This window comes from Vespa crabro, chromosome 24, assembly GCF_910589235.1.
Source record: "Vespa crabro chromosome 24, iyVesCrab1.2, whole genome shotgun sequence".
Lineage (NCBI taxonomy): Eukaryota > Metazoa > Arthropoda > Insecta > Hymenoptera > Vespidae > Vespa > Vespa crabro.
In genome coordinates this window covers 99,298-122,355 of record NC_060978.1, presented here as the reverse complement: position 1 = coordinate 122,355, position 23,058 = coordinate 99,298, and the positions used below count along the sequence as shown (strand labels likewise).

Below are 23,058 nucleotides of genomic sequence, written 5' to 3'. Positions count from 1 at the left end.
TCGGGAAATGATTAATTTTCAATAACTAATTAAGTGGCTTTAAGGTGTCTCTTGCTTGATCGAAGAACGTGAGCTCGATTAGGTCGTCCGTCGCGCAACCATAGTCGCGCCTTCTTGGCTGGGAATCGAAAATGTAACGGCATCTTGTTGATCCTGGCAATGGTCTATGTTGATCCAAAGCGACGCACCGACGTGTGTTGGTTATTAGGAGCGCACTTGCAAGGGGTGACGCGGCCTTTGGAAGTGGTGATGCGAGTGAGGAATCATCCAAACACGAGGAATCATCGATATTAGTCGGATCAACGTCCGTAGGAACCTTGACGCGCTTTGACTCGAGGTCAATAAACAGAACGTCGCGCGTCCTCCAACGTTATCGGCCGTCAACTTCTCAAAGATCCGACGATAAATTTTATCGTCGTATACGTACGATTAATAAATATGAATTCGCACAATCATTTTCAGCTGTTAAATACTTCCGCATCGATACGTTCGAAATACTGTTGTATATACCATATTATTTTACTTCGTTCTTAATTAATCCATTGTTATCAAAATTTTCTTATCGACAAACCATCGGATACGTCCAATGGTAAAACAAAACAAAAATAAAGAAAAGAAAAAGAAAAGAAAAGAAGAAGAAGAAGAAATCTATATGGTAATAAAACGGAATTGTTTTTTCAAACCGTTACCTTATCGATAAGAAATAATATACATAACACTTTTGTTAACAATTGTTGATTTCACATACGAAACTAATGCTTATATAGGTGTTATACCGGTGTTAATCAAAAGAAATTGCAAATTCTATTCTAATTTTAGATTTGAAGGAAAAGAAAAGGAAAAGAAAAAAAGATAATGAAGAAATGGCGCAATAAAGAACAACAAACGAGAATAATATAATTCGTTCAAAGTAAATACGCTATACGTATATAAGTATCCTATATGTATATTAAATAAAATCAAGAAGCGTCAAATATCAGAGTGAATCACTTCGTGTGAGGTCAGACAAAAGAAATTTTGTTTCTTTTTTTAAACGAAGATGTGGCAAATCGACAAATTTTCTTTCCTTTCTTTTTTCCTTTCTCCGACATTTCGCGATTCTTCTTTTCTCTCGTTTGCTGCCAATAATAGAGCAAGAAAAAAGGGCTCATTAGGTTGCGCGGGGACTGGTTTGCCTCGTCGAACGGGTGGATCGCTTGAAAGCGACGGTAATGGGGCTTGAAAGCTCCCGGGTTCTATGAGCTAAAAGAAGCAAAAAGAGGAAGGAAGAAAGCCAGCGAAGAGACATGAGACACTCGTACTCCGAGGCGTTGAACCATTTGATAGGGAAGCAACGGAGAGAGCAGACGATGCGAAAAGAGGAAACGAAGAAAGACAGAGAGAGAGAGAGAGAGAGAGAGAGAGAGAGAGAGAGAGAGAGAGAGAGAGAGAGAGAAGAGAAAGATGGAAAGACGTCCGCCTTCGAAACGGAAGACGTTTAAATCTCGGCGGTCCTTTCCTTCGCCGGCATCCTCAAAAGCTTTTACTGTCAACGGGAAAATGTTCGAGTTGACCGATCGATATAATGCTTCTTTTTCCTTGAAACGTATTCTGGATCATTTCCATGGGATGAACACGTACGCACGCACGCACGCACTCACGCATATAAAATTTGTCGTATGATCGATCGATGATCTTCGTGATGATTTCAAAGGATTTAGTTATTGTTGTGAAATTATTCGTAAAAGAATGAAGAACGTGAGAAAGATGAATTTAATAATTTCTATATGTATGTATATCTTGTCTTATCTATGTTTGTCTTATATGCATGCATATTAAATAAAATGAAAAAGAATCAAATACTAAGATGAGTCATTGAACCATTGATTAATAACCTTTTTTAATGAATTTATATCGATATTTCTTCAATTAAATAATAATATAATTATTATTATTTGGTAGATAATAAGTATATCGATTTTGTCGAATTGAATATTTCTGTTTTAACAAAAAAACCACAGGTTTCGCACTAATGTCTACAATTTTTATATGTTTCGATTGTTAATCTTTTTTTCTTTGTTCTTTTTTTCTACACTACTGAAAGATTATTAATAAAAGAGTATTAACTCAGAATTAGTTTCCAGTGGAAATTTGTTTTTTGCTTATTTTTTTCCATTGACATATTATGAAAAGTTTCTTCAAAAAAGAAAAAAAAAAAAAGAAAACAAAAAAAAAGAAATAAAAGAAAAATAAAAAATAACAAGAAAAAAATGTTTTATCGATATTCTCATTACGTATTCTTAAAATGCGTATATTTTTGCCCGCATATTGTATACATATCTTCCAACAGCTCGTGAATTCCCATCCAGAAATATGCGCGTGCTTGAGAATAAAAGCCACGTCGCGTGATCGATCGATGATCTCCGTGACGATCGAAAGGAGGAAGGATATATCGGAAAAGAAAGAAAGAAAAAGAAAAGAAGAACAAGAAAAGAAAAGAAAAGGAAAGAAAAAAGAAAAAGAAAAAAAAGAAGAAGCGAGCTATCATCGACGACAGAAACGATTGAATTACGATGGCATTACAAGAAGACTTATTCTTTTGTGAATCCTCATGTGAGACTTATCTTCTTCGTTATAAGTGTGAAAGAACAAACGTTTAAATTGGCTGGCTTGTAGGAGCCTGTCGAGCGATATCTAATTAGATCTTCGCTCGAATTAAGCGACTTTATTCCTTCTATCTTTTTGTTCCATTGTTTAGCCTCTTTCTCTTTCTCTTTCTCTCTCTCTCTCTTTCTCTCTCTCTCTCTCTCTTTCTCTCTCTTTAGTAACATCTTTCAAAGAGGATTCAAACGAGAACTGCGAGTCATTCTCGTACGTATCAAAAAATTTCTTTCTCTTTCTATTTCTCGACAGGGGATATGTCTCCGTTCGATGTGACGCAGCACACCGGCGAGAAGGAGAATTTTTTTATTGTGGGCAACACCCATCTTATCCATCTATCTATCCTTCTCTTTCTCTCTTAAGTTTCCATTGAGCTCGCTTCTTCGAGGACTCGGAGGGAACGGGAGAGGGATTCAACACCGAGAAGGAGAAGGACTCCGGAGTTCGAGAGTCGGACTGCTGCGGGCTTTCATTCATGACGCGAGAAGCTCGAGCCTTTGACTCGAGTGGAAGTCTTGAACAGCGAAGTGGACCGTATGGTATTTCGTTTCTCTTCCTTTCCTTTCGTTTTTCTTTCTCTCTCTCTCTCTCTCTCTCTCTCTCTTTCTATATATATGTATATATATATGTATATATATATATATATATATATATATATATATATATCTCTTTCTTTTTCTCCTTTTCTCCGTCTGATAGCTTCCTCCTCATTCTGCAAGCCTACTTCGAATTACGAGTGCCGCCGTGTGCTACCTTCGTCTTGATGCGCGACGACTCAGCGGACAGCCTTCTTGCTTATAATACAAATAATCGATAGAATATGTAAGCGCACGGACGATGGACTTGAGTTGTCGGTCGAACGGTACGCGGAGCTTTCAAATCGTTCGCCATCTTTCGCTATGTTTAACTTTTTATACTTATTATAATCCTACCGGACGATGGAATTTTTCTTCTTCTTCTTTTTTTTTCTTTTTCTTTTTTTTTTTAGAAATCGTCTTTTCTCTTTTTTTGTTTTCGTTTTTCTTTTCTTTTTTTTAGAGATCTTAATAAAAGGTTAACAGGATATAGTATGTTCAATGTTGAATTGTACTTTGATACGAGGAAATAAATAGATATAGTTTACTTACGATTTATTAGAATTTCATTACATAGTTATCCTTATTATTTCAAATTTGGTTACATTTATGTCGAACGATGAATATTACATTTCAATGTTGTTCGTTCGTTTAGATAAAATGTTAATCGTTAGAATGGAGAACGTGGTTTCTGAATAATTTCAATGAATGGATGAACACGTTTCTCGATGGAACAAAATAATTTTATTATCGAAAGCACGTTTCTATGCATAACTTTAAACTTGATACGTTAGATAATTTCACATTCATCGCGTGAGTTATTTGTGTCGGTATATAAGTTAGGACGTTTGGTAAGAAAGATAAGAAACATGAATACAACGAAGACGTCTTTTTTTTCTTTTCGAAAGGATTGTTATTTTTTCGATGACATATCAAGGCAACTAGACAACTTGGCACCTCGACTATAAAACATATCCTATCTACTCGTCGATCGATTGATTCGGATCGAGTAAGCTTCCAGTATTATTCTTTCTTTGGCGGATTTCGCGACAGCTCGATTTGCCCTTCGATATTACTTCGATCGACCGTCGCCTGTTAAAATGTCACTGATTTATCGCTTGTTTGTTTTCTCATTGCGTGCCAGACGACCTGCAGCAACACGACGAACGAGCGATTTACGAGGTAGACGTTAATCGAAATGTTCGGTGACGACATTACGCGATGTCCTATCCGAATTTCTGCGAGCTCAAGAAACGAATGAAAGTCCTTCAACGCGAAAGGTCGTGCGAAATAAAAATTAAACTTTCGATCATTTTAATCTTAAAATTATTATTCAATTTATTTCGATTATGATTTTATCGAACCAGTCCGTCTTGTTAACTGTCTTATCAATTATTATTTTAACAAATAAACGTTCAATATTTTTATAAACATTTAATTAGTTAAGTATACATGCATATTTGCTTATTGCCACACAAGGGTCATATTGGCTTTCGATTTTTAAAAATTTATTTAACCCGTTTGTAAGATTAGTTAGCCGACGATATAAAATACTGTTAAGTGAGACTAATATATCGTCGAGAATATGTTTTTGTATGTTGTTATGTGTGTGTCTTTCAAAAGAATTATGATAGACATTAAAATGAACATATCAGAATTTATGCCAGAATAAGATAAGATGTTAACGGGTTTTATTGTTCTAACAATGTATATAAGTGATCTGTAGTAAAAGTGCCATTCTCGTAAAGGCCCTATCTATGAATACGTATTTGCGATGGTACTCGGACAATTAAGCAAACAATGCGTGAGGAGAAGAAGAAAGAGGAGTATGAACGAGAAAGAAGAAAAAGAAGAAAAAGAAGAAAATGAAGAAGAAGAAGAAGAAGGAGAAAAAGAAGAAGAAGAGGATGAAGATGAGAGAGATGGTGGGGTTAGGTAGCAAGAAGAAGCACGTTTCGGTGCGTTGTTTACTTTGGCTCGAAGCTCCGTTTAGGTGGCAGTAAGGATGGAAATATCGGCCGCTAAAATAATTCGACGACAAAGAGCACGGGCGATCCAACGACAGGCGGGAACGAACGATCAGCGGCGGGCTTTTTAAACGAATTTCGAAAATAGTCTACGAGGTCTCTCTCTCTCTCCCTCTCTCTCTTCGGAGAAATAACAAAAATTACCTTAGCAATAATTTTATTGTAAGTATTTTGTTATATCAAAGCAGCATTAACTTTATCTGAGACGATATTGCGGCAAGGGTACATTTTGACTATTTTATCGGATGGTGAGGTATTAATAAAAATAGTAAAAATAATATTGATTAAAGAAAATTAATATTATTAATAATCGTTGTTAAAATAATAAATAATATCCGTGGGGAACGTAGTCTGGGAAAACGCTGTGTTAAAGGATTATTAATTAGTTGTAATATAAATGTTTGGATAAACGTGGATCGTTAACTAATTGCTGTCGAATTCTTAATTCTTTATTAATAAATGCGGTCAATTATTCAGTGATTTTCAGCGTTATAAGCTCAACGTTATTATAGACTCTAAGATCTTATGAAATGACCAGTATCAAGCAAATTCGAAAACGATATAAGTGTATTAAACAAAGTACCATATTAATGAAACTAATGTTTATTTCTATGTCTAACAATTAAATATACTAGTTTCTTTTGTCATATTTAAATAATTAACCAAGACAATTATTATCACATTAAACATATGAAACATATTCGGTATATATCAATAGATATGATCAGGATGATAGTAACGATATACGGTAATAATAATAACCATGTATCTATATAATAATAAATATATAATATTATATGTACTTGCATTCGATAACAGATATACATTGTTTATATATATAGACAGATGCGGTATCCGTATAAAGAAACATTTTGGGAATGGAGATTAAATTATGCTCGTAACGATAAAAGCTATTTATTATTTCACATCAAATACTAACAAACAAAAATTTTTCGGTAAAGAAAAAAAAGAGCAAAAAAAGAAAAAAAAAGAAACTTGAATCAACCGAACATATATTTAAAAGAAAATTTTGTCAAAAATGGGAGCGAGTGGAGGGACAGGGGAAAGAGATAAGAAAAATATTGTTTCACGTTTTCTTAACAATAAACAATCTCTCTTACAGGGGATCCAGTCGTCACGGTCATCCTTCCGTTGTAGAAAAGAAGGAAAAAAAAAGATAAAAAAGAAAAAAGAAAAAAAGAAGAAGAAAACGAGAAGCAGCTATGAGAACGGATAGAAGTGAGTAAAAAGGAGAGAAAGGAATATCGCGGAATGTGGGAAAACCGCTCGAAGGTGGTCGGACGGGTGAGCATCGAGATATGGCAGGACCATTCACCTGTCAACCGTCTACTTCCTCCTCTTCAACGATGGCACCTTAGCAACGTAAACGTACAGCCAACAGCAGAAGTAGCAAGCAGCAACAGCAGCAGCAACGGCAGCAACGGCAGCAACGGCAACAGCAACAGCAACAGCACATAGTCCGTGCCATCGGCCGTAACATCGGCCGTAGGCCCACGTAGTCGCGCCTACCAAAACATCCTCGACGATCCTCCATTTGACTCGCCATTCATCGCCAGTGAAACAGCTTAATATAATCCTATTTAAGGAGAGGTGCCATTGTGCGTTGCTCCATCGCTGGAACGTGACCGAAATTATTTACTCGTTTATTAGAAGGTGATGCACTGGCTGCCAACCTTGCACCGTTCACAAAAAGACACTTTCTTTCACTTTTTTTTTCTTTCCCTCTCTTTCTCTCTCTCTCTCTCTCTCTCTCTCTCTCTTTTCAATCGCTATCTCTATTCAGATTGTCTCCTTCTCTTTTTCTTTTTTTTCCTTTTTTTTTTTTATTTCTTTTTCCCTTTATTCCATTTGGAGATTTTGATTCACGTTGATCATGAGCCACGGGAAAAGAAAATCTTAGGTGTCGATGTTATTTGAATAGTCGAGTATAGATATAAATACGATTACGAGAATTACGGATTTAATCATAGATTTATATAGACTTAAGAATGAAGATTTAAAATTGAAATTAAAATTAACTTTGATAATAATATAAAGTAAAATAATATAAAGTAAAATAAGTTTGACATACTTATATTCCTATATTGTTTCAATATATGTATGTAATTACATTACAACGTAATTTCGATCGTTTCATTGATATTTATTTATTTATCTATGACGATTATTAATTTTATAAAAGGAAAAAAGAAAAAAAATCTCTTTTCTGTCATTTTCATTAAATAGAAAATATATTTGTAACGGTTAAGCATAAAGCAAATCGTTTCGTGATATAGAGACAACCGATTAGATAGAAACGTCTTCGGAGATTTCACTATCGCGTATGCACGGCTTAAAGTTTACACTTAAATCCGAGCATGGCTTTGCTATGTTAGATGGGGCCAACATAAGCAAACCTCTCGAGACGAGGCACATGTGGCCAACAATGGGCCAAATAGTACGGAAGGTTACATGTGTAACGTAAGATAAGGGCCGGAACCGGATGCCAACGGCTTAAGACAAAGCTTTACTACAGATGATTCGAACTTTCGAAGGAACCAAGGAACGAGGACGACCCACATCGTTCCTTTTCTTCCTTTTCTTTCTTTTTCCTTTTTTCTTCCTCTTTTTCTTTTTCTTTTTTCCCCTTTTTTTCTTTTACCTCGACCTTCAACAAATTGACAAGGGTTATGACACCGCACGAAGCGAACTTATGACTTTAAAATATCCCCGAGCTTGACTACTTTCGATCAAATCGATTCATATGCTAGTTTTTCATCACTTTTTTCTCTATCTATCTATCTATCTCTTATTTTTCTGACAGTCGAATCTCTATTCAAAAAATTGGTATATGGTAAGAAGTCACACAAGGGAATCGTCTTACGAACTTTAGTACCTTGTGTCAATTCGAAACAATGAAACCGTTGTTCGTAAATAGAAGAAAAACTTGGAAACGTTTATACTTCGATTTTACGTGATGCATTCGTTGAAATTATTATGCATAATCAAGATTTTGTTTTCTTCTTAATAAGATATCGTCCGAATTAATTTTAAAGTAATCAGGAATTATCGTGTATCATATGAAAATCTAGTTTATGTTAATAGAATTAATTTCTTAGTAGTGATTTTGGTTTATATTTCTTGAAGAGATATCGTTCTCATTAATTTCATTATATTCATTGTATCAATAACAATCATACTAATTATTAGAATAGAAAAGTATCTATTATTTTCCTTCTTAGATATAATTAACCTCGATCATTATATTATAGTCAATTACATACCAATATCAATTAATCGTTTGGCAACTCAAAGAATCTTTTTTTTTTCGTACGCGTGCTTATTAATTGCAACAAAATGTCAAATGCAAAAAAGAACTTCTATCTTCTTTTTTTTCTTTTTTTTTTCCTTCTTTTCAAAGGTAAATCCGTAGGAATGGATAGAAAAGCTAAAGGGCAAGCAAAACTAACCTCGCCAAAGACCCCTTAGAATGGATTTTCACTTAATAATATTCAAGAAAATTCATATACGAGAAAAGGAAGGACTTTCAGAAGCAAAATCCGTTCTGACCTTTAGGATTAACATAGTCCTCGGAGAAGATGGCTCGAGCAGGTCCTGCAAGCAAGGTGACTCGCGACGACCACCCGTTGTGCTCGTTTAAAGGATTATCCTTGGACTGTGGCGTCGTGTCAAAACATCGATCCCCTTTCAAGACCTACAGGGACAGACAGAAACAATTTTGCAGAAGGCCAAATGTGCGACTTTAAGATCGACCTTTCGGGTTTACTTAAAGGATGAATTTTTTAACAGACGGAATCACCCGTAACTCTTTGACCTAATTTCATTTTAATTCGCGAAATAGTGGCCGTTTGAAGATGAAGAGTTTATTGTCGTGCACGTATCAACGTGTATGATTGTATAGCACGTTAAAAGAAATTTCAAAGGTTCGAGAACTTACTGCGTTTAAACACCATTATATATCTCGACTTTCTCTCTTTGAACATATCGTTTATAAATATTCAATAAAGTTCAACGAAATTTCAATGGAAATATATGATATTAAAAATAAATATATCATGAATATTAGTAAGTATAATACTTGAGTTATTCATTTAAATATAAATTTGTATCTATTAAAAATATTCGAATATATTAAAAATACTTTGTAATAAATTATTTTATCGTTAACCGTATTTGTACGTATATAACATAAGTATATTAATTTAGATAGATTAGATATATTATATTAGTAAATAATTTCATTATTCTCTTAACTCGGACTTAATTTAATCGATTCAATCGATCTATTCGCAATGTTCAAATCGATTAATCAAATTAATGGTTTAAATTGATCGGTACTTAAGGAAATCAGGGAGATTGAGTCTTTTAAAATGTGTTCGAGGAAGTAGCAGCCACGTGCAGGCGCGAACTCGAACGATCGTCGAACGTATAGCGAGGAAACGAAAGGAATAGAGGCAGGAAGGCAAGAAAGCAGAAAGGCGGCAAAGAAACCGGTGAACACACATCAAAGGGAAGCGACAACGGATATGCGTAAACCTCTAGACCGCGAATGCCGAAAATCATCCGTACGTAAGAAAAAAAGAAGGAGCGTGAAAGAGAGAGAGAGAGAGAGAGAGAGAGAGAGAGAAAGAGAGAGAGAGAGAGATGGTGAAAAAGGGAGGGGTCGTCTATGGTTAACCTCGGCCTTCTCGAGAAAACTCATCAAAGAACCGTGGACAGATAAATGTAAGCGAGCGTTTAGCGCGAAGCATTCGCTAATTTTAATTGCCCCTTGATTTACGTCTCAATATCCATCCGAGAAAAGAAATCCTTGTCCGTGTTCGTATTTCTTTTTTTCCTTTTCCTTTTTTTTCCATCCTTTTTTTCTTTTTTCTCGCGAGGAGCTATCATCCTTTCGTCGCTCTTTACTATATGTTTTGGGTACTTACTTTGGATGCGTTATGTTTTTTTTCTTTTTCAGAATCAAGGAATTAGATAAATTGTACGAATTTACGATTGGTTTAAGACGAAAAAGAGGACGAAGAATAAAAAAAATATATTGTCGACGTTTTTAAGAAATATAGTAACTATAGGCTAAATATAAACGAAAGGAGGTAAAACTCGTGCGTTTGAGTTAATTGAACGTTTACGTATATTAGTACATTTGTATTTGTATATTGTATATCGAAACGAATTTTAAAGTTAGACGTTGTAAAAGTAACTGTCGATTTCGCAGAAACTACGTTTTGACGATATTTTCGATTTCGTTGTGTTTCTAAAAAATGTTGCTACTTCATTGTAGCAGAGATAATTTAGAGAAATATTTGCAATTGTAATTTTGGATTTGTTTACTTGTCTACAAATGTCTACATTTAATTATTTTCATTAGTTCACGATAAATTAATCGTTCAGATTTCATCGTATTTTTTTTTTTTTTTTTTTTAACAAAACGTTTTCAAAGACATCTGACGTTTAGAACAATTAATAATCGTTTTTTTAGAATTGCTATCGATTCTTATATTTTCTTTTTTTTTCTCTTCTTTCATTGCAGGATAAAATTTTTCAAACTGTCGACGGTTTTCTTTCTTATTGAAGAAACTTGAAAAGAGAAAAAAGGTTACGTCCTGGAAAACCTATAAAGTATAATGTGTATAATCTTAAGTTGTCAACCATATCGAACGTGCTAGACGGAAAAAGACACGAGAACTAACTTGACCCGGTCGCCAATATTCTCTATACCACGATGCCACGCTCCGTCACCCCAGGCCTTTGTTTTCATACAAAACAAAGAAACCCATCGAGTATGGACGATACTCGCTCCACGCTCCTTCCTTTGTCTTTCCCTTTTTTCTTTTTTCTTTTTTCCTTTTTTTTTTTATTTCTTTTTTTACTATTTTTTCTTACGAAATATCGTTTTTTATTTTTTCTTTTCTCCTCTCCTTCGGCAAGGCCAAACTTTTCCTCTATTTTCCATAAACTATGTAATTACTTACATATATAATTAAGTAAAACAATTATCATGTTATAATAATGTTTAAATATATAATGAAAGATTTGGATTGTCAGGAAGAAGAACAAAAAATTGGATCGCAATTTTACGAAAATCGACTTATTTTCGATTAACAATGAATTATCCACATATTTGTAGATAATTAATATCTGTCATGTACAGTGATCATATATTGGTGTGAATAAGTTATTCAGTGACAAATTTAACAACCTATTTTTGAAGCAGACGATTAACATCAGCAATGCTTTGACGTCTGAGGCTACGAATAGTGTCTCTTAGACGCTATTCTTCTAATGCTAGTCTTTGGCAGACAGTATGGCACCAATGCGTCCTCTCTCTCTCTCTCTCTCTCTCTCTCTCTCTCACTCTCTCTGTCTCTCTCTACCTTTCTTCGTCTTTTTTCTCTTTCTCATTCTATCTAGCAGTCTATCTCTTTTCGTGGCAATAAGGAAGTGGGCCCGCTGCTTAAGAAAACATAGAGCCTCCAATATCGAGAGCAGGGCCTGTCGAGTGCCTGAAAAAACAGTGAATCGTTTTCGAGATTCGAACGAAGATCAGAACACGACTTGATCCAATGTCCAAAAGAAGAAGATGAAGAAGAAGATGAAGATGAAGATGAAGAAGAAGATGAGGAAGAATAAATGGAAGAAACCAGGAGTATGAGATGAAAAAAAAGAAAGAGAAAAAAAAATAAAAAGAAGGAAAAAAGAAAAAAGAGATTACAAAAAACGAGAGCGTTCGAAATAACTCGTAGATCGATCTGTCATCGTTCACTCCGAAAATCTTCTCGCATTTTTCTTCTCTTTATCATTTCTAAAAAGGAACGCAAGAATTCGAGAGAATTCTGATATTTAGATTTGCTTGATTACATAGAGTCGTTCTTTAATTGTTTGGTAATTATTATCGTTTTTTTTTCTTTAATATCATTATCTTTTTTTTTTTTTCTTTAATACGAATGACCGAATCTGCCGTTATTGTTAGAAGATAACAATTATTCATTTTCTAAATCAGGTGAATCGTCAGATGAAACAAATATTTCATTGTTCCCTTTTTTAACAAGTATCTTTGGTAGGCGAATAACTAATTTCTTAATTTTTTTTTATACTTTACTAACTATATCTACATTCATTTCAAAGAGACTTGATTTTGTTTTAACCAACTTCTCAAATCATTCTTTATCTAGTCTATATAAAATATTTTTTACTATTATAATGTGCAAATAAAAAGCAGATATCGCGTATCTAAGAAAAAACATGCATTTAATTTCATTTCACTTTATTCTTTAACTACATGACGATTGTTACGGAACAACTTCTTTCCCTGCAGCGCAACTCAGCAGACGCGTGTAACACAGGTGTTGAAAAAACAGTGAAGACTTCGTTGTTATGCAAATTTTATAATCCGTATAAAAGGCAGAACCTCACGAGCTGTGGTTCGTTCGAAATAAGTAACAATGAATACGTAAGCTAAAATCACGTTGTAGATCTTGAAAGAAGTTACTGTAAATTTTTAATGTATATTTTGATTTATGGCAAATATAGTTTGTAAAATATCTCAGAGACGATATTAATTTATGATTTAGGAGGCCAGTTGAAACTTGAAAAACCTTTTAACCTGTTTACGTGGGAGACCTCATTTTCTGTGATTACTCGATGAACGCTTAATTAGACTTTTTCTTTTATTTTATCTTGTTTCTTTCCTTGGTGCGGAATTTGTACTATATTGTTTTCACGCTAGTTATTTACTATAGTTTCTCTATTGAATATTTGGTATATTTTATTTTTTAAAATAATATTCATCATTACTTATTACCAAACTGCGGATGTTTATGTGCAATCAATACTAAAGGAACATATGACGTTTATGCACATACGATATGTAAATATGTACTATAGATATGCATGTATATATTACTAAAAATATGCAAAATGTGTATATACTACTAAAAATATACAGAATATGTATATAGCACTAAAAATATGCAATATTATATAGTGTATAAAGTATAATAATGTATCAATATGTTATATAATATTCACGATATATACATATTTGACAATATTTTTTGCAATCATCCTAGTATATCGTAATACAAATATATTCATGAGTATTTTTTTCTAAATTTGATGTTGTTAATCGCTGACGTTCGTCAAAATTAATTTATACGCGGAGAATGATCGTTCAATGTCGTATGATGTAATCGGTGCGTATTTAAATCTATTCCAAGATCTTTCTGGCACATTTATCGGTCCTCGTTACATAAAATACTTGAAATTTGTGATAAGTCTATATTTTTCCTTTTCCTAAATGGTATTTAATTTTCTTTTAATTTTTTTCTTAGCCATTTTAAAGTAATATAGTATAATGGCGAAGGTATCGTTGAGACAGGAAGGAATGTAAAAGGAGACGATTGAGGTCCTTTTCCTTATGTCGATTTCGTGCTCAGACAGCGTGGCACCACCATAGAAAAAGATCTTTTCGAACGTCGACACTGGGCGGTGACCGAGTAATTAATGGTTCGACGAAAGACAGTGGCAATTAACACGAAAGCCGCTTCCTTCCAGACGTGGTGCAGTGGCTAGGAGCTCGGTAAAAGGAACTTCGTTACGTCATTTAGAAATTATTAAATTAGAAGTAAAAGTTATCCGGCTCGTTTGAGAGCAAAAGAGATGGAAAAAGATAACTGATCAAATTAGAATTTCTCTTGAAATTGAATCGAAATATTAAATTGTACACATTCGCATATGTACGTGCGCATACGTAATAAATATGGTCATTCAAAATTTCTGTTTTTATACGCCATATTTTTTTACGTGTATCAACAATGTGATTACATTGACCTAAAAAAAGAGTTATTACTAATAACTACGAGAAAAATGATCGTTAGAATTGATTGACAAAACAAAATAAAGGTTACTACTTCATGTAAATAGATTATTACTGTGTAATCGATAAATTCATATCGATCGATCGTGTGAGACAACGTGTGAATATTGCCCTTATATTATCCCCATATTCTTGACGGAATAATGACTGATGACTAGTTACTGTAAGATTTAGATGTTTCTTAAGATCCGACTAATGTCATAAGAATCACGTATAAATATAAATGGTAAAACTACGAAGGCTCCTGGACGAAAGGATCCTAACCGCAAAAGAATCGTCTATCGGCCTTGTCTTCTTCGTTCTTTCGCGCTGTTTTAAGTCCTTCCAGATGGTCGAATTCTTTGCCCCTTATAGTTAAACTGGTCCTCTCGTGACCGGTCTCTTCGGTATTCCCTTTTAAGCCGAAACAAATGTTTTTCACAAAGATTTCTTACTAGTACTGTAAGTAACCGATTAGTAACTTTGAATACACGTTTTACTTGGCTAATCTCTATTAGATTTTTGTCATAGATAATAAAATTATGAAACGGTTAATTATTTTTAATAAGATATCTTTATACCTTTTATATAGGAATGTCAATAAATCAACATTCTCTGATAATAAACCAACTACTTTTTGAATTAACAATATTTACAGACGTTGGAAATCAGTAATATAAAGTGAACGATATGGTTCATGATAATGTTTATTATTTTTATCAGAACTGTTACTACTCAATGCATATTGGATACACGGTATACTTGGTTAATCTAGATTTTTGTCTTGGATAATAAAATTATGAAATAAATAAGATATCTTTATTTTTTCAATTAGAAATAAATCAACGTTCTTTGATAATAAACTAGGATTTTGAACTAAGATTATCTGCAGACGTCGAAAGTCAATAATAAATCGAATTATATGGTATATGATAAAGAGTACGATATAAGTATGATTGTAGATCTATCAGATTTATATTCTTCATTTTCCTCAATATCTTTTTCGAGTACATTAGTATTTGACAAGAAAGATAGAGAAAATTATAGAAAAAAAAGAGAAAAAACAATGAAAGAAAGAACTTACAAGCAAATTACACGCATTCATGATTCTTCAATCTGTCATATATATATATATATATATATATATATATATATATAAACCAGTTACTTTTTGAATTAACAATATTTACAGACGTTGGAATATATATATATATATATATATATATATATATATATATATATCAATAATTGACTAATACTTTAATAATTATCCAAATTACGAGAATTAAAGATCAATGTTAAATAATTAATAAATATAGTAATAGTAATCGTTTACTTATCAATAAAACGAATAATCGTGCATAATTAATAACTCTATAAAAGCAAAACGAAAAAATAAAAAAAAAAGGAACAAAAAATAAATCATAAAAATTTAAATAAATGAAATCTGTTGTTATAAGTGTGACTTCGTTTGGCAATAAATATGCCAATGGCATTGATGATCCCAAAAAAAGAATCGACGGTCGAAGCATTCAGTAACTGTGAAAAGACTCGTATTATTCATTTTTATGAGTTCCTTGAAACTTTTCAATCGCACTTTTGAGAGGGATATAATATTCCTTTTCTTACCGAAAATTGGAGATATCTAAGTGTGTGTCGTTTTTAAAATACATGTAATCGTATTCGTGGTCTTTCGAGTGGTATCCGATACACTCGAAAGATCCCTTATACCTACTCGAGCGTGCACTCGAAAAATCAAACATTTCGTTTCATCGCGATGCCGTCTGTGTACTCATACGTTACTCATTTTATTGCCGGGTATGTTAATTGAGTCGAAGGTCTAATGAAATGCTTTGCTTATTTTTCACTTTCTCATCCTCCTCCTCTTTCTCTTCTTCTTCTTCTTACTCTTATTCTTCGCTCCTTTTGATTCCATTCGAAAGACGAGCCATCATCCCCTTTTGTAATCACCTTTTTAAGCCTCTTGAATTATTCCTCTTTCCCGATGTGAAGCTTTTCTCGAGTCGATAATCGATTGACTTTTCTTTATCACTCTTCTAAGAAACCCCATTGTCCTATTTTATTTTTTCTCTTTTTTCCGCACGAAACGAAATGAAGCTTTAATGCACTCATTTATAAAAGTTGGTAGATTAAAGAAATTTCGAACTCGGTTGTTTCTCATGTTAAAAAAAAATATTCTGTTGGATGATAAGTATTGTGATATATCTCCAAGATGTACTTATAGACATATACATGTATATCTATATCTATATCTATATATATATATATATATATATATATATATATATATATATGCACACATGTAGAGAAATCTCGTATAGTTTACTATGAATGTGGCTAACCAAACTACCTGTTGTATCAAGGTCATGCGGAAGATTCAATATTGATTCAGAAAATATACGAAATCCATCGAGGAACAAGCCCGGGACAAGGGGAATAGAACAATGTTTTTATTTAGTCTGAAATTATAGCATTAAGGGATTGCTGAAACTTTATGCAAAGGTACTTTCTATATAGTCACTGATAATAATTAGCTTATATTGGTTTTTAATTTAAAAAAACATTTTTTTTTTAATTTTTTTAATTTTCTATTTTTTTTTTTCTTTCATTAATGAGAAACATATTTTACGGAATCTTACTTTATTATTCAACTTATTATAGTCGATTAATACGAGTTGTAGGAATTTTTTAATTTCGCTTTATTATTAGTTTATTATTTCGCTTTATTAATTAGTTCTTACTATATCATTTTTTTCTTTTTATATTTATTGAAGTCAATCTAACATATAAAAAAGTCAATTAATCAGATTCGGAATTTCGAGTTTAGATTATTTAACGTATCAAGTATATAGAAATAAAACGATGAAAAAATTATTATTAAAATTATTGTACAAGAGTATCTTGTTTTTATAATGTAAATTGGAATAATTATTATTCGGAATAATTTATATAAATTCATATTTTTTCATTTTTCTTTTTATTTATTTTTTTTCTTGCATTTTCCATTAAATAATTACTTTTGAGTTTATTTAATCGATCTCATAAACTTTCTAATCTTTGATTATCAATATAAATTGATATTTCATTTGGAATAAGTGCTGACCTCTATTTACTAAAACATACAAGTGTATCCTGCTATACCGATAAAACGATTACCGACAGATTATTTCATTATCATGATAAAAATCTTTGTCATTAACGATAATGTCACGTTTAAGTACAATAATGATCATTTATTTTAATTATTTTTACACTATTTGAAAAAAATATTAGTGCGAATAAGCTTTGAAAAAATATATTTCTTTTCAAATTATCGACCGAAAATTTCTTTATTGATATTACAGACGTCTACTTTACCGATGGATTATAAAATCTACGAAATAAAACTATAATGAACGTTAAAAACAATAATATCGCACAAATAAGTTTTATTAATATATATATTTTATTACGTTATCGATTTATTTTATAACGATATTATTTATCAATAAACATATACAGGTACAAGAATTTTATCTCAAGTTGGTAATTGCTTTTGTAATCGTAATGTTAATTTTTTTATCTTAATTTTTTTCTAACATAACTAAAAACTATATATCATCTGGGAACGTAGGATACTAATTTAATGATCGTAGATATTGATATTTATTGTACAGAAAGTATTCTTTAATAAGTGATCGAACATTTCACAATTTAATTTCAATTCATTTCTGCGTTTAAAGAATAATATAAGGAAGAATTTAAAAAAGAAAACATACTCATACTTTGATATTAATTTTATCGAAAAGCTTCGTAATTTATTATAATATAAATGTTAAAATACTCTAAATTTTATTACTTTCTATAATCGTTTAAATCGTCATTGTTATACCTGTTGTTTATCTCACAGTTTTTTTTCTTTTTTTATATATATCTATTAGATAAAGGAGAGATAAGAGAACACACAATGAATACGTGCAATCACAACCGAAAAACAAGAAAAGATACTTTTTTCAGTATCGGCTTCCCACTGGATAGTCAAACAGATGGTTCACGTCCGAAAGCTCGTAACGATACTCCGACTTATAAACAAGGAAAGGAACGAATAAGTATTGACCATCATCGATAGAAAAGCCCGCAATTTGCAGGGATAGGAAAAACGGTCAAAAGATTTACATCGACGGGTCGAACCAGAGGTGGGAGAAAGAGTTAAGATTTATAACTTCCGGTTCATTGAGGAAAGTTCCTGGAAGATGGCGTTTGCTTCGCAAGTACGAACGAAGAAAAGATAGACGTGTACATTTCGTTTTAATGACAGAAACATGATTCTTTGCTATCTTATCGAAATTATATTGAACGTAAATAAAACTTACGAGAATATTGATAAAAATATTTTAATATCACTTTATGTATCGATGAAACATTACAAATGAACAAATTTTGTCGTGGTTATCGAACTTCATCTTTTTGGAATTGATTTTTGTAAACACTCATATATATATATATATATATATATATATATATACATATATATGCATGTATATATAAAAATATGCATATATATACATATATTTGTATGTATATATTTGTATGTATATTTTTTTATTTCTTATGATAATAGGAATGGTACAATGTCTAAGTCGTATAAACGTACATATTATTAGCGGATTGTAATGCGGACCACTGTAGGTACGTATGCTCTCTCCTTGTTCTATTCCGGTAGGACGAAGCTTTTAACAAACGATCGTTAATATTTAACGACGTCGTTAATTCTCAAGGGAGCAAGATGGCCGCAGCTGTAATGCTCTCAATTTCATCCAAGATGAAATCGGCGCAAGCGCATCGTATCTTTATTTTATTTACATTGAATATTCAATTACGATATTTATTAAAAGTATATTTTTTCTTTGTCTTTCGTTTTCTTTTATATTTTTCTCTTTTTTTTTGTTTTTTCTCAAACTATTGATATAATATAATTTATATAACAATAGGATCTTGTTAGCAATTAAATAGATATCGTAATGAAAAATTTTAATTATCGGTACTAATATCGTTTAATTATAGATATAAATTAAATTTGAATTATAATCTTTTATAATATAGGATTTAATTTTTATAATAAATGTTTATTACGAATATATATGATAGAAATATATTATACAAGAATTATCAATATCCATGATTTGTCACATTTTATAATTTTTCTTTTCCTTTTTTCTTCTTGGTTACTACATTTCCATATTTACTTCTTAATATTCCAAAGAAAACTCGTTTCTTTGTTTTTTTTTTCTTTCTTTTTTTCTTTATCCACGTTATACGAAAATAATTTAATTCAAATTAAAGTTTTTCAATTTAAAGTTTTATTATAGAAACTAATATAACCAATTGAAAATGCTAATGATCATTTTCTATCTCTCTTTTCCGTCGAAACAAATCAGCAAAAGTCAATTGACGATTATATACGAACGTATACTTATACTCAAGATAGCAAAACGTCTTACGTACATAAAATACAAGAAGTGGTTCAAGGTCAATCTTAAAGAGTCGGAAAGATCAATTGTATCGAGTACAGAGGATAATCGGAAGAATATTCGATACTTTAATATTTTAATGTGAAGAATCATGCGGATAGCTCATATTGCAGATGAAGCAATAGAAATGCTATACGAGGACTTTATATATATATATATATATATATATATATATATATATATATATATACATATATATAAATATCTCTCTCTCTCTCTCTCTCTCTCTCTCTCTCTCTCTCTCTCTCTTTTTGATTTTTCTTGGGAGAAAAAAAACATGCGGCAAAGAATGTCGTAGTAAGGCCTGCGGGATGAAATCTCGAAGAGGTCGTGTCGTGAGCAACCCCCTACGGTAGTCGAAATCTAAACACTAAAACACTGGATTAAGTGGGGTACATACGTTGCATAAACATCTTGGCTCCATGGGTTTAGGAAAGACAGATAGTGAAAAATTTGTACGGTTTAAGTTTCTTTCGTAAGATTAAATTTCTGGATATATAGATAATGGACGTATAACTAATAGACATATAGATAAGTAAGTACCTATACTACCTACCTGATCGTATTATCTATTTAATATATATTAACATATGTGTAATATCTATATATCTATGTATATGTATATATATATATATATATATATATATATATATATATATATATATACAAAATTTTATTGGTAGGTACTAAGAGAACTGACAAATTTAAGACAGTAACGTTTGAAACATTTCCTCGAAAGCTTGAAAAGTTCTCGAATTTGCAAAGAACCGAAAAGCAGGAGCTTTTGACGAGGACTCGCGTTAACGTTGTAGAAGAAGAAGAAGAAGAAGAACTTGCTTTCCGAAATAGCAGCATGAGCGGATAAACATGTCTTATTTTGAGAGCTGCTAGGGCAATTCTCTCTCTCTCTCTCTCTTTCTCTCTCTCTCTCTCTTTCTCCTTCTCTATCTACCCCTTCTCTTCTCCTTTCCATTCACTCGATTCGTCTCCTACGGATTTTAGCTACGATTTTACGGGAACGAGAAATACTATCCAGACGCCGAGCGTTAACGATAAACTGCAGGGAATGAAGGAAAATCATGACGATTTACGATTCGACTCATTATAGCCATGTTATTCGTATCGATTCGATCGATAGATTATAGTAGACACCTATCTCGACGGTATAACTATAGATTATAATAGATACCTATCTCGAGATAGTTGATTTCTTGTCTCTGTTTTCTTTTCTTTTTTTTCTTTTTACATTATTTATTTTTCCATTGTGGGATATTTTGCAGGATGATTTTCTTTTTTTTATAAGTACTTTTAGGTACAGTTTTAAAATAAGTTCGATGTTCCATCGTAAGTAGATATATTTGTTTATATACTATTTGTAAGTACTTTTGACACACCTGTGGTAACAGGTGACAAAGGGCAAGTGCCACGAAACTTTATTGGGTCCGCCCTATAAGAGTCTAAAAAGTAGGTGGATCTTATAACAAGGGAATTGGATTTCAAAGAGCAAGCCACGAGGATCCTCTCGATGACCAGAATGGCGACCACGTGCTCGATTTTACTTTCTTCTTTGAACTCTTTCATATGAAAAAAAAAAAGAAAAAAATAAAAGAAAAAAAAGAGAACTTGTATCGAGCAGTTGAAATCATGAAAAGTAAGATGGCGAGTTTGCAAAATGAGAGAATATATTCGAGAGAAAAGATGATAGGGAATTAGATGAAAAGTAAGTAAATGCATATAAAGTTGATATTAAATGCATGTGTGTTGTTTTTTTTAATACATATATTCATTATCATTATCATGAAATTTTATATATTTGTAATTTCATGTTCCCGAAAATGTAAAAACCGAATTTTCATTATTTTCTATCGTTCAAAAGAAAAAAGTATCGATAAATTCTTGATTTAAACATTGTCGATCGTTTATTATGTATAAAGAAATGAAAAATATTTGAAAAGATTTATGAAAAATAATCATCAGAGTTGGATATTATTTTGTATAATAAAATTATAAATAATTTATTAGCGTTAAGTACTCTTATATATCTATTATATTTCATATAAGAATAGTTAAAAAGGAGAGAATAAAAAAAAATGAATGTAACAAGATTTTCAATATATTGGATTTTTTTTTAGATACGTCAGCGTTATTGTGGGGTTGCGATATATACCCTTTGACCGTGGCGGATGTAGGGACGCGAGTGATGCGTACTGTAACGTAGGGAAACGGCGTAGGGAAGTCCGTAGGGTTTGTAAGGCGCAGCCACGATCAGCGGTATAAAATTACGGTATCGTGTAAACAGAATATCTCGTCGGCACGTCTGATGGCCGCTTGGGTGGCCGTCAGGCTTTCACGTGTTCTCCACAAGCATCGGGACTACGGTTACGTCGAGTCGCGGTCTCTCCATTCCCTTTTCTTTGCGATCTGTTAGCTGGATAACGTAAGATGGAAGCGATAGTCTGTTTTTCAAAGGATGAATCTTTGTGTTATCTTAAATTTTCGAAAAATAACACGTGAATAGCAAAAAATTGAACCGAAGTAACGTTACGTTTAATGCGTACCAACATCGTATGTGCAATACTTTTATTACGATTATCTACTATTCTTTGAAAAATTGGTGAACTTTAATATAAATATATACGTCGTCGAAATAAAACGGTCGTGTCGAATCATTTATAATTGTCGAATTAAAAATGACGAATTAATAACAGAATCAATGATGTCCGATGGAAATAAAAATATATTTTATCTACATGTAAGTACTTATTTATAACGTCTCTCTCTCTCTCTCTCTCTCTCTCTCTCTCTCTCTCTCTTTCTCTTTCTCTCTCTCTCTCTCCCTCTCTCTCTCTCCATTAAATCGTATTCGATTGGCGAATTAAAAATGATGATTTAATATCAAAATCCAAGGTGTACGATGAATCTATCTGTATGCAAGTACAGGTTTGTAACGTCTCACTGTATCTATTCATGTAACGAATAATATTTAGGTTCTGACAAATTTTATTGTGCTACGTTTATCTCGAAGCGATTTATTTATGATATTTTCTGAAATGCGTCTTTATTGAAATATTCGAAAATTTATAGATAGTAGATTGTCGTCCATCGTATCGAAATAACAATTATCATTTCAATTAGCATTATTATTCTTATTGATTCGAAAGAAATTTTTGAAGATAAAATAATCTTTTCTATTCTTGTTTTTCCAAGACTTTTTAACATTAAATTCGTTGCTAATTTTAATTTTATTACTAATTTGGTCAAAATAATGACACTTTTTTAACATTCATATTAGGTATTTTAACCGTAACCCGTTATGACTTTCAACCTATCATTTATTAATTTAATTTTTTTTTTTAATTAGTAAATATACATCTACTAGTTCGATGAGAATAGTTCGAGAAAATTATTTT

The 23,058-nt window shown here is 32.0% G+C and overlaps 1 protein-coding gene across 1 annotated transcript; it reads right to left on the bottom strand.

The window, feature by feature from the left end:
• Positions 1 to 6,370: 6,370 nt before the first annotated feature.
• LOC124432229 lies at positions 6,371 to 9,205 on the bottom strand. Its single transcript, XM_046980954.1, has 2 exons — positions 8,813 to 9,205; positions 6,371 to 6,877 (listed from the first exon to the last, which is right to left on the bottom strand). The coding sequence occupies exons 1-2, from the start codon at positions 8,825 to 8,827 to the stop codon at positions 6,590 to 6,592; spliced, it is 303 nt and encodes a 100-aa protein (XP_046836910.1). The 5' UTR covers positions 8,828 to 9,205; the 3' UTR covers positions 6,371 to 6,589.
• Positions 9,206 to 23,058: the final 13,853 nt, after the last annotated feature.